Source organism: Amphiura filiformis, chromosome 1 (assembly GCF_039555335.1).
Source record: "Amphiura filiformis chromosome 1, Afil_fr2py, whole genome shotgun sequence".
Lineage (NCBI taxonomy): Eukaryota > Metazoa > Echinodermata > Ophiuroidea > Amphilepidida > Amphiuridae > Amphiura > Amphiura filiformis.
The window spans coordinates 84,637,160-84,650,434 of NC_092628.1; the positions used below are offsets into that span (position 1 = coordinate 84,637,160).

Consider the following 13,275-nt stretch of genomic DNA (forward strand, 5'->3'; position numbering starts at 1 on the left):
ACTGAAAAAATGAAAATGATTGCTTTTCATTTGGCCGAGAAAATTAATTTTACATCGAAAAGGTGTAACTAAAAATTTAGCTCATTTCAACACCAAATTCGATCGTTTGTATTGCCTCATTAAATGACTGAGTGAGCCTTGCCAAACAAAAGAATCGGTTGTGCAGGCTGCTAACTGAAATCGCTGGCTGAATATCGTATCAAATTCAAGTGATACACTACCGTCGTATTATTGACACCAATTCCTAATTTCGACATTACTATTGCGAAAGGTTATTCCATTATCAAATTAGTAGACTTTCTGTAAAAAACAAATCACTGGTGCCTGATGGGAAATACTAGTGCGCCATCACCGGATTGCTCCCTGCTCTGCTAGCTGGCGCACTTTCAAGCTTGCTACTCGCATTGAACAGGCAGAGTTCGCAAAACTAACGGCGTCGTTATTTGCCAACCCTAAGAGGGACCGAAATTAATTATTCATAACCGATCGATAACTGGCCTCATTTTCTAACTAGCAAACCAGCGGGATTTGTCATAGGTTTGCGTTGATAATAGAACAACCGTGAAGTTAGTGTCACCCCCTTGGTTCGAGTCCAGTAGAGAAATTATAATTTGGTACGTGGTCAATGGATGGAATATCGCTGTGTAAAGGGGACGAATTTTGACATTTTAGGTAAGTTTCATGACATTCCATAATGCCGTTACCCCTTTAATTGTGATACTGAATTTGTAAAGATAAGACCCTTTTTTACCATGAACACGACAATGATCTGTCTGGAGATAAGTTGCATTAATCCATAATGATAATAAGGCTTGTACAAACACATCACAAACGAGTAGTTACCCATCTTTGAAAGACAATGACTCACAACTTTTATTTTTAAATCAATTTTCCACCACAAATACCAAAAGAAGTTCAATTATTGTTTTGTACATTTTTGATACCTCCTTTTAGTACAGTTAGTAGCCCCAAATTTGTTGCCATAACGATCCTTCATAATATAAATAAACAAATATAGATTCAATCGTTTCCATAATGAGATATTACTTTGGTTGTTAGTGTGTCCCCCCCCCCCCCCCATAACCATTCGTGCAAAGTCTGACATGTTGTATTGGATTGGATAGGTTTTTAGTCTAACTTTGCAACTTTACATCTTCGTGGCATCAATTTTCAGAACTATTTAGACACAAATTAATTAGGTATAAAATGCGCAGAATATGCGTAAAAACTATGTTTCTTTTTTGCTTGAAAATCTGTGGCAATTCATAAAGGGGTAATACTTTTTGTGATGTGTTAATATCAAACCGTCACTTTGTCCATAGTCCAAAAGAGCAGGTTGAGCTTGACATGTAGAGAGATAAGACCGACGTTCTGTTTATAGTCATGAACTAAATATCGTGGAATTACCCTATATCAATGCAGAGATAAATTAATTTGGTCCATAATCATAATAAAACCTGTACATAAACATCACAAAAAAGTATTTGCCCCCCATATTTGGGAACACAATGACTCAAAACGTTCAAGATTTAATCAAATTTTCAACCTCAAATAGCACAAAGAAGACCCATTATTTTCCGTGCATTTTGAAACCTCAGTTTACTTAAGGTTATTAATTATTTTAAACTGTTGTGATTTGGTAGTTCACAGCATCTTACTAATGGTAGAAAAAAAAAAAAAAAACTGCATTGCTCAATTCATAGCGAGCGTGTAGAAGAATTAAAATATTACAGATATACTTTTATAGATGCTGCGGTTCTTGAGTTACGTTGTGAAGAGGGCTGAAACAACAGCACTTTTGTAAAACGTACATAACTCATTAACAACAATAAATTAAGCAAGTTTGCAGAGTATACGATTTGTAGAATGAACTTTTGCAAAACATCAAGGTGTTAATTTTCAATATTATATTGATCTAGATAATGAAAGTCGATTTTTAGGTTGCTTCGACCAACAATACCTCGTCTACCCTTAATAGCCCAAAATATGTTGGCGTATAATAGCTCTTTAAATGAAAAAGATACAGATTCCAAAGTTTCCATATGCTACGTATTGCTTTTGTTGATGAGTTTTATCCTCCATACCCGTTCATGCAAAGATTGACATGTTATATATGGTTTGAGTAGTTTTTAGCATTGTTTAGTGCAACTTTGCATCCTTTTCGTGGCATCCATTTTGGGGCTATTACCACAAATAAGGAATCAAAACTAATGGTAAGATTGTTCTTTTTAATGTTTTTGCTATATCAGCTTGACAAGTTCATGCGCACGTGTTAAGTCGTGGTTTTAATAAAGGGGAAGTTACTTTCTGTGATGTGTTTATATGAAATGTGATTGTTATCTGACGGTTCAGTACTATCAATATGCTACAAAACATATTATGTATATGGTCGCATGTCATAAGTTGGGTATGCAAAAAGGGTGGAGGGATTACACTTTTCTGAAAATTGTGATACAAATTTGATTGGCTTTCTGTAACCCCATATCCTACAGCAGTGGTTGATTACCTCATTTTAAGCCTAATTTTATACTTTTTCAATCTACTGAAGCATATAATTATACATTATTCAGTAAAAAAATCACATCAGTTGAAATGAAAAATGCCAGGGGTGGAGGAGCAGGCGGATGTGGAGCAGGCGGATGCGGGAGTGTGCAATAGGGCCTATGTGAAATTTCACATGTCAGCATGTCATAACTACTGGTTATTTTTTCAAATCTAGTGAGGGTTTGATGTATTGACAGCTTTGAATGTTGAATTTGTACAACTAAAACAATTACTGACTACTTAGGTGGTACTACACCCCTGATAAATTTTGTGACTAATTTTGCATTTTTCTCAAAAAGTAACTATAAAATTACTACATTTTGTGTACACACTGGTAACAAAAGTTATGTATATTATTGGGGCAAGGAATCCAATATACCTCACCGAAATTTCAGTGATTCAAGACAAAGGGGTTCATTATATAAGTTAAAAAATGAAGTACATTCTAGCGGTACCTCTTTTATCATAAATAAAGTATACTGCTGCTTGTCTCGAGTCACTGAAATTCCAGTGTAGTAACTTTATTCCTAATACTCCTATAATTTACATAACTTTTGTTACCAATGTGTTATTGTTTTTTGAGAGAATGAGAGAAATGCAAAAATAGTCACAAATTCATCAAGGGGTGTAGTACCACCTTAAATGGTTATAATGTTCCATTTTTTAAAATTTTTAATGAAATCCTAGTTGAATTTCAGTATTTTTAGCAACATGCTAATGTACATTTTTCTTCTTGATATTCATTTCCTTAATAATAGAATAACCGTCTCGCTAATTACTCGTAAAAAGGTCATTGACCTTCACAATGTAATTAACATACGTACAATTATTTGAAATAGTTCATTTGAAGCATTAATGTATTGAGACCATATCCTCCAAATCTGATGACATTCTTGCATAAAATAAAAAATTTTGTAATTGAGGTCCAATTTGAGAAAAATGCATTTGAAAATTGAGATTTACATAGACACCTGTGTATTAATTAATTAGTAATTAAGCATTATCTCAAAAATTAAGCATGTGATAAGGTTAAAAATGGTGTTAATTATTAGATGTTGTCAATATATACAACATAATCAAAAATACATTTTTTGTCATTTTTGACCATGTAATGGAAATTGTACCCAACTTATGACATGCGACCATATATAGTATTTCATTGCATTACCCATAAGTCCATAAGAGTAAAACAAGCTCGAAATGGATTCAAATTTGTATGGGAAATATTTCCTCGTTGCAATAGTATGTATTGCATATTATGCTGGAAATGCATGTTCTAACCCTGTAGTGTCCACTAGACAAGGCACTATAATAGGTAAAAAGTTGTCATTTGACGCACCGGAGTTGCAACTGAAAACATCAATCGATGCCTTCCTCGGTATACCGTATGCTGAGCCACCAGTAGGATCTTTGCGTTTCAAACCTCCAATACCGAAAACATGGAGTGGAGAATTACAAGCAACAGCAAGTGGTAATAGATGCCAACAACCAGACGAGAATTCATTACGTATAGTTTATGGTGGTCCTTTTGACGAAGATTGTCTTTTTTTGGACGTATTTGTTCCAACACCTAAGGTAGGTATAAATGTATACCAATATCAGTCTCGGTTAAATTTTACATAGGGCATTATGTTTTAATCACAATCACGTAACACAATCTGTTACTACGTTATTTTAATTGAATTCAGACATAGGCCTATCTATTAAAAAAAATTATATTTCATCAAATTCGTTAATATTGCTGAAAGTTTGAATTTACATTAATGCAAATCAAAGTAAATGGAAACATATATAGTATCCAATTAGAGACGCACCAATGATAAAGAAGATCACGGAAGTTTGCAAAAAGAGAGAGGTAATATAATAATACAAAATACGAACATGATATTTTTGACAGCCGATAAATGCTGCTGTTATGATATGGATTCATGGTGGTGGTTATTTTGCCGGAGCCGGTCTTGTAGAAGCAGTACACCCATCTCCATTGGTCGCTATCGGTGACGTCATAGTAGTCACCGTAAACTACAGACTAGGGGCGTTTGGATTCCTGTCTACAGGTAAGGAGAGGTTGAGGTTGTTCCTTTTCTTTGTTTGATACCTTGTCTGTCATTCATTCTGTTTTTGATTATTCTTCTGCCTGTTTTAGTTAGAATATCAACATGGTTTTTAGCTCAATGAAAATAAACGCTACCAATATTACATTATTAATACACAGCTCTTTTCAGGGCCACTTGGCAGATGTCGAAAAATGGGCAGATAACCCACAACCCTATGTTTTGCAGTTTCATAACTCTACAAGTGCGTCCATACAATGGTTTTGGTTCACCAACCCCTCTAATTACACCCCAATTATCACTCTACAAGTTGGAGTGTGCGCCGGATATGATATACCGTGTCCAAATCCAAATGTTCATTTTGAAAGTTCAACATTTCTCAAAACAAAAATTATTTAAAAAAATAATGAGCCCGTTTATGTTTCTAGTATGTGTGAATGTCGCTTTGGTTTTGGCTCACACCTCAATGAAACGTTCCGAACCTAATTTTTAAAATTATGTTACTGCCATAAAAATGTAATTGTGTGAAAATTTCTGAAAATATATGTTAAGTAAAGAGCTTTTAATTTCATGACCAACGTGGATAAATTTTGTTAATTAAATTGGTTCTAAATAAAATTTCCATTTTCTATGTGGAAATAGAACATTCAAATGTCTGGGCAAATGTCTGATTTAATTTTTTTGTAGTTCTCAGTCATGGAGTAGTTTAAAGGAACCCGGAATTTTTGGTGACATATCTTGTTACAGTTTCATGCAGTGCTGCTAAGCAGCTCTTTATCAGACTGGCGACCTTGCTTCCTCTATTTTCTTTCCTGCTGCCGTTGCTGGCGCTAGAAGCTGGTCGAACATTTTCGGTACGGAATAGTTCCCTTCATCTCTGTTCATGGTGTTTCACCCTCATCAATTGATCCAAATTGCTTGTCTAATCTGTCCTTTGTTCCTAGTTGGTATCCCTTGATCTGATATTAGCGTCCTCTCGGCCTATGACATGGTTGCGCCTGAATTGACAACGGACCACATCAATCAAATTGACAGTACAGGGAACATCAAATTCATCCATGAGATAGTAGGAGGTCAAATCCATTCTTAGACACCCTCATTTCTTGCAAAGAAGATGGCTCGATCTTCGGGGTCCGACACCTCAAGTTCGAACCCTCAAATATTGCTTCAAGTTAACCCACACCTAAAATTTTCGACCTCCGTCTGGACACGACTATCCGTTTAAAAATAATTTTGTTCAAAACTTATAAAGCTGACTTTATTTTCCAACGACCAGCGACACGCGATGTTTTTAAAACCAAAAGAATGGGTCGTTCTTTCCACTGCTATAATAAAACGATCTTGCTTATCGGTCAGATTTTAATAAATCCTCGCTGCACATTATCGACTGTGCTAAAAAAAAACGATGTCTTTCTTTTGTGACTAACTATTCGTATCATCCTGTTTCCTTTAGAGGACAGTGCAGCCCCTGGTAACGTAGGCATGTTGGATCAAATAGAAGCAATGAAATGGGTACGGGACAATATCGCAGGTAAGTTGTTACAATACGAGTATTATAAACACACGTAGTAGACCAAAAAACTTGTCTAGCCAAAACAGGATTACAAGGAAAAACCCTAAGTTATAATAATATAATATTACCATAGGACTACCACTAACAAATGAATGACATTAACACTGTTTCTTAAAGAAACAGGTATATTAAATGCTTTTTAAATCATAAGATCATTAATGGGCTTCATTGAGGCACATAGCATAAGGCAAGATGGAGTGATGTCCAGGACGGGGTATCCACAGATATAATCTCCGTAATACACTTCTATGCCAAAATGTAATTTTAACAATAAATTAATGTTTGTTTTGTGGTTTGTAAGCTTTTTTAAGAAAACGTGTGTCAAAATTAGACATATTATATGGAAATAACCCCCCGGGGAAATAACCACAAAGATTAAATGATAAATCATGCAGCCAATGTATATCATGTTTACTGTAGTTTTTTTACCTCTGTTTGGGCATTATACCGGGCATTATACATAATGTAGAATAAAACTAGGTAGCGAAACCTTTGGGCTTGGTCTTTAAAAACGTTTTGTATGTTTGTCCCCCTCATTTAATTATCATGGTATATGGATTAGAATCACAGCTACAACATGGTTTATAGTTTGTTACTTTAGTTCTTCGTGTTTGTCAGAGATATGGGCAAGAACAGTTCTATTCCATGACTCGCCATAATTGCTGGACTTTTCTAATAACGCAACTGTCAACATTAAAGATATTTCAACATGCAATGTAAAGCTTCTGATATTATAACATCCTATTTTCCAGATTTTGGGAGTCCAGACCGAGTAACGATTTTTGGAATGAGTGCTGGTGGTACTAGTGTTAGTTTGCAGATGCTTTCTCCGTTAACTCGTGGACTTTTTTCAGGAGCAATAATGCAGGTACCGTATTGATTAGGGAATCCTTTTGCTCCTACTTAATATCCGAAGACATAATAGGACAAAAAGGTACGAAGAAAATTTCAATTTCCTCGGCGGTAAGCTAATCTTGGCCAGTGCGTAAAAGTAAAATAGTTGCTCGAGTTTTGAAAAATAAAAAATATGTTATCAATCATGATGAACGCATTCAGTTGAACAGTTGTTGATGCTTATCACAATTCAATAAATGGTCATGAAAAGGGTTTATATAATTAGTGACAGTGAAAGTAAAGCATACGTATGTTATCGAATGCAACATATTTGGCATCATTATAATGAGGGCTCACTTACCAATTAGGATCTATCAATTTATTGATCGCAAACCCCAGAGTAAAAGATTACTTGGGCAGGTAGCAAATAGAAGTAGTACGGTGACTGAAAAGATCAGATGTGGGCAATATATAAATTGTGGACAAGTAGTAGTAGGGCTTTCAGAGACGTTCCCGATAACTTGGGGCTTTAGAGATGTAACTGATACCTTGGACCTTTAGAGACGTTCCCGCTACTTTAACTGTATTTCTACGTTCCCGATACCTAAAGTCTTTTTTCGACGTTGCCGATAGCGTAAATCTTTTTCGACTTAAGTAAAGGTGAAAAGAAAAGAGATAGTGTGGGAAATGACATTCGGTCTTGGAGAAGGGGGAAAATCAACTCCGTACAAGAAACCTCACCCTATGGAACAGAAACCGACCAATCGAGAGATGCTACGGAACCCTATTTCGGACCTTGAGGATCAGCAGGTGGTGATGCAAATCTTCCGAGATACTACGTGAACATTAGAGATTACTACAAACGCGACGTCAACCAAAAAAGGTTACCCGGTCAGAAAGGTATCAATTTGACTTTGGATCAGTAGCTCGCTTTGAAAGACGCCTTGCAAGACAGCACGGTGCAAGCATTGATGAACCAGGAAGCACAATGAAATAAATAATAATCAATCTTATTTAACAAATGTGTGAAAGGAGCAGACATGTAAGCGAAACAACTATACTGTGATTTCATTTTTATTTTTTATTTTTAATTCTTCATAGTTAACAAAGGAGAAAAATAAGATGCGTGAAATTTGTCTTCTTTTTTTAAACTTTAACTAGAAGTTTCCAGATAATATCTTCCAGTCAAATGCGCTTTAATCAACGCTTTCTTCAACATTTCCCATATCCTCATCATCGTCGTCTTGCTGGAAAAGACCGACAAATTTAGGTCAATGTTTAGCTAACACTATTATCAGCACTTTGCATGCATCCATGCCTTTATCTGTCTTCTCTTCGCTGTCGGCCATTATATCCTGATGAGTGTCGTCGTCTTTCAGATGTATGTTACGTGCCACAATTACCCATATGGTTTTCATATTGGCCTGTTCTTCAGCCATGTCTTCACCCATACCTTTGTTGACGTACTTTTTTGTATTTTTGGGCCTCATACCGCGAGTAGCTTGTCTAGCCCATCTTGGTATGTGATATTTTTAAATATTACTACTTGCACAAGTTAATGCAAATCGGAGTTTTATGTATAAATGTAATAGCCAGAGTATGCAAAATTGTCCAAGTTGACTACGGAGAAACCCGAGAAACCTAGCTGATACCCCAAATACCATTCTTAGAGTACCCTGATCATTGTTGCTGATTACAGCACAGATTTACTGTAGTAGTCAACATTTGGTAAGATTTATCAGAGTTTATCAATCTTTTTAAATAACTTCCACCATGTCTCCATTGGAGATTTTCATTGATTCAGATTTATACGCATAGTAAACTATTTTAAAAGTACTCCAAGCTGGTGCAGCAACTAAACTACAATGTTGTTTGTGTCTTCTGTTCTTGTCAATGTATCTCGACAGAGTGGTACGGCAGTAACTAAGTGGGCGTACAGCATGACTCCAGGCTCATACAAGAAGAAAGCTTCTTATATTGGATCTCTTCTGGGATGTCAACAAGCATCAAGCGAACAACTTATTCAATGTCTACAGGATATACCAGCTATTGACATTGTAAAAGTAACGCCACAGGTGAGTATTGTGGTGTAGCTTTATCAAACATGTCCTCAAACATCAAAAGGTCAAGAAGTTGTCTTTCGCTTGAATGTGTGCAAAGGGTCAGGTACAGGATGGTCCCATATCAGAGGTCACGTGGTGGTTGTTTGAGACTACTCCCAGCTACTCCCATCCACTTGTTAAATGATGGTTAAATGAAAATGAACCCGTTCAGGTTTGCCATGATAGACATACTTATAGAATTTAAGTATAATATGCGTATACATAAATTCTAGACAGTTCAATGGTTAAATACCATTTGATATTTTTACAATCAACCACCACCATTTGAAATTTTTACTATCCCGAAGAGGTTTATGCCTCGTACGTAACGAACCACCTTGGCCTTGGTCAGGCACGCTATGGGTGGGTGTCGTTTACGTGCAGGGAAGAGACTGCGCCTCATGAACTCGCTGATAAGTTAAAGGTAAATTTTGATGAAAGGGATTAAGTCGCGGTAGAAGTGTTGTGTTGTAAATATGAAATAATTATTCTTGAAATGTTACTGAATTAAGCCCGGGGGCACTCAACACAAATAACCATACGGGTATGTTCCCCCGGAAAGATCCCCCTTTTTGGATTTCGCAGCTCCGAAAGACCCCTATATTTTACCATAATAGAGCTTTATATCCAAGATATTAACAACATATTGATATGTAATGTTAAATAAAATATCTTTCTCTTTATTAGCTTGGCGAACGCGTGGAAAACGACGATGACATGATATTTTTCGGTCCTACTATTGACGGTCATTTTTTGCTTGATCACCCGGCTGAGCTTCTTACCAAAGGCTTGGTCCATGATAACATCAATGCCATAGTCGGCGAGACAGCAGATGATGGCATGTTTTTCCCCTTGATAAGCTTCTTCTCCCAGCAAAGGCCACACATCAATGCCGACACTTTCCACGGTTTTCTCAAAGACATAACAATGTCAGATTCCGTCATTGAATCTGTGATCAAGACTTTTTACTTAGATAATCGTGGCTTTGATAATTCTGACAGAAACTATTTGGACGATTTGAACAAAATACAAACAGATGTCAACTTTGTATGTTCCGGTAACATGGTAACAGAAGCACTAGCAAAGCCTGGTCGTCAAGTTTACAGATATCGCCTTAATCACGTATCGTCCATGACGTTTTTTAACACAACATGGGAAGGCGCTATACATTGTTCGGATTTGCTTTTTACTTTTGGGGCTCATTTCAACAAAGGCAGCGATATAAGATTGACAGAAGAAGAGGTTGATATGACGGTCAAAGTTATTCGGTATTGGTCAAATTTCGCCAAATCTGGGTTAGTTGAATTCTTTCACTTTCAAAGTCATTAAACTGATAAACCTATTTCCATGGTATGTGCTAGATGTTATTGCAAGCGTGAAAACATGACATGATAAAGATAATATCGGACATCAAAATGAAGCTAGAATAAAAGTACATTCGTCAGCTCTTTTCTTATCTTATCACGCGAGCGAAACTGTCGAATTCGGCATTGTACACCGCTAGTAGTAGACAATGAGAACAGCAATTTACATTCTTCAGAGCCTGTTACTTACATGTTTAATGCAATATAGGCATGATTTATGCAATATAGGCATTATTATAATGTGATCAAATCGGCCTATGATTTAACTATTTATCTCTTGGTTGTGCAAACTGTGTAGACTTTCATTCATCTGGGTATGTTGAAATTTCAGATTTAATTTAAATCTGGTCAACCAGACATACCTATTTTTTGACGGACGAACCGACGTTGCGACTGAAAGCTTCAGTCTTTGGTTGTGCAGTTGAGCAAAATATTTTGTACAGAAAATATCTCCCAGTTGGCACACCTGATGTTGAAATCACGTTGAAATCAGATTGAAATTTCGACATCCGGACGTCGAAATCAGGTTGAAATCACGTAGTTGTATTTGCAAATAGACTTCAACCAGATTTCAACCACCTTAATTTTTGCATTGAAAATGGTTGAAATCAGGCTCAAATCAGGTTAGGTTACAACTTCGTTGTATCAACGTTGATTCAACGTCGAAATCCTAACCTGTGCCCACTGGGATATCTGGTATGTCCTTTGATATTTTAAGAGGACAGATAGATCTTTAAGGTGTGCACTGTGCAAGTATTTTTCTGTTAACTTAGAACAAAAGCTCTACCCGACTGAGGTTTACATTCCAATATTCTCCAAATATTCAGACGTTTGTGCTGTTTCTTGTTTTCAGCAATCCAAACTTGGCATCTGTAGATGATGAACTAACATCTCGTGATAAACGTACTCAATGGCCACAGTTTACCACTGAAGAGCCGGCTTTTAAGGACTTGTCTCTAAGCATGCGCAATGGGAATGCTTTAAAGGCAAAGGAGTGTGCACTCTGGAATGATGTCATTCCCAGACTCAATATTTTAATAGGTGAGCTTATTATACATAGCGTATTTAATTAACCTTCTTTTGCCTCGCACCCAAGTGGCGGGATGTGAACATAGGGCTTGCGAACACGTTGAGCATGTTCATACACCAAATAATCCTAGCAATAATCCATCGTCGTTGTTTTGGCATACTGTCGTATGACGATTTTTGGGCAAAATGAGTTATATAAACTTTCAAAATCTATGACTGAAACTCTATATATTCACAAAGTTTTGAGACTTAAATGTAATTAGTTAATGAGATGGCACTAATTAGTATGATACGACATGGTTTTTATGTAACCCCCTAAATCTTCATTCTGTGTTTTGGCATACAGTCGTATCATAGTCGTATCATGATACATCCCCATAGGCCACCGTGTAACTGCAGTTGCCTATTGTTTTGGCATACCGTCGTATCACACGGCGTATCATAATAATTATTAATACATAGGTTGTCAAATTGTACATATTTTGGCATGCTGCCGTATGAGTTTGCAGATTAATTACTTCTAATTAGTGAATGAATAAAAAGTTTGTATTATGTTGAGAACAAAGACAAATATATTATTGATTATATTCTTTGATAATAATAAACACATTTTACTTTGGCGCTCTCCAGTGGGTCTTCAAAAATTGGAAAAACTTTAAATGCGATTTTCTCAAAACTGCATTTTTCGTCATATGCCAAAACAGCGACGATGCGTTTCAATATAAAAATTCACCTTTATTGCATTTGTAGGGCCTATTGCATTGCATATCGCATAGAGACGGCCTCTCATATGGCACCGTATGCAGGTAGCATCCAACGCCACGTTAGTATAAAGCGTAGTGCTGTCGAAGACTAATTTTAAATCACTCTCATTTTATTACCACTGCGTATGAATCTGCAAATTCTAAACCTATTTTAATTTCCAGATGATCTCAAACGATGCAAAAGTGAGCGTCATTGGTCAAAAGAGACAACGTGCGGAGCAGATGAGACATCCTGTGATGGAAATGAGATGGACGAGACAACAGAAAAACAACACCCGTGACGGAAATACACTTTAACGTTTTTTTAATTGTTGCTCCTCTCATTGAACGCAAGAGTCAATGTTTAACTGAATCAATCAAATATTACATTCATTCAAAATTCGATTGGTAATTACTTTTTTTCCGCTGCTACATTTTACAATTTACAGTTAGTATGCCAGATTGGCCAACATGTCCTTGATTGTCTGAGCGAAATCCTAAATATAAAATCTTTATTTCGTTTTTGGCTTTTAACTCCAGAACGGATTATTGTAAACATTGTAAAAAAACTTGTGGGCTTTATCATGTTTATGATCAATGTCAAAATATTTTGGGCGATTTTGTTTTTAAAAAAGGCAAAAAGAACCGCAAATAAACATTAGGTGCACATTTACATACTATTAATTATCTAATTACGGAAAGGAACATGGAAACAAAAGGGTTAAAAAAAACCCTTAAAAACAGCGTGCACTAGTTCCTATATTTGTCCCTTTGCATTCTGGGTATTCCAGTGATTTCACTTTGATGAAATAGATACAAGTTTCTACTACAATGTAACTTTTAACAGATTACTGATACCGGGATTGATACTCCTTTCTAATATTCCTGCTGTATGTACGCTTTAAATACCATGTAAGTGAATTTTAATTAAAATATACCATAGAGAGATTGCGATGTTACATGCGCGCTGCGTGGACCGCTCGGTGGACCGTGCGTTTATACGGCGTTCAAAACGGCGTTCTATATTGGTAG

General features: G+C 36.2%; 1 protein-coding gene across 1 annotated transcript; it reads left to right on the forward strand.

Annotated features, from left to right (window-relative positions):
• Positions 1-6,880: 6,880 nt before the first annotated feature.
• On the forward strand, positions 6,881-12,814 carry LOC140163703 (acetylcholinesterase-like). Its single transcript, XM_072187019.1, has 5 exons — positions 6,881-7,039; positions 8,913-9,080; positions 9,795-10,402; positions 11,325-11,512; positions 12,427-12,814. The coding sequence occupies exons 1-5, from the start codon at positions 6,881-6,883 to the stop codon at positions 12,543-12,545; spliced, it is 1,242 nt and encodes a 413-aa protein (XP_072043120.1). The 3' UTR covers positions 12,546-12,814.
• Positions 12,815-13,275: the final 461 nt, after the last annotated feature.

Bases quoted from the DNA above. Each gene is read 5' to 3' on its own strand.
- LOC140163703 (XM_072187019.1), top strand. From the start codon at position 6,881: ATGCAATGTAAAGCTTCTGATATTATAACATCCTATTTTCCAGATTTT. The intron at 9,081-9,794 runs GTGAGTATTGTG...TCTCTTTATTAG, and splicing joins TTGTAAAAGTAACGCCACAG to CTTGGCGAACGCGTGGAAAA. The intron at 11,513-12,426 runs GTGAGCTTATTA...TTTAATTTCCAG, and splicing joins CAGACTCAATATTTTAATAG to ATGATCTCAAACGATGCAAA.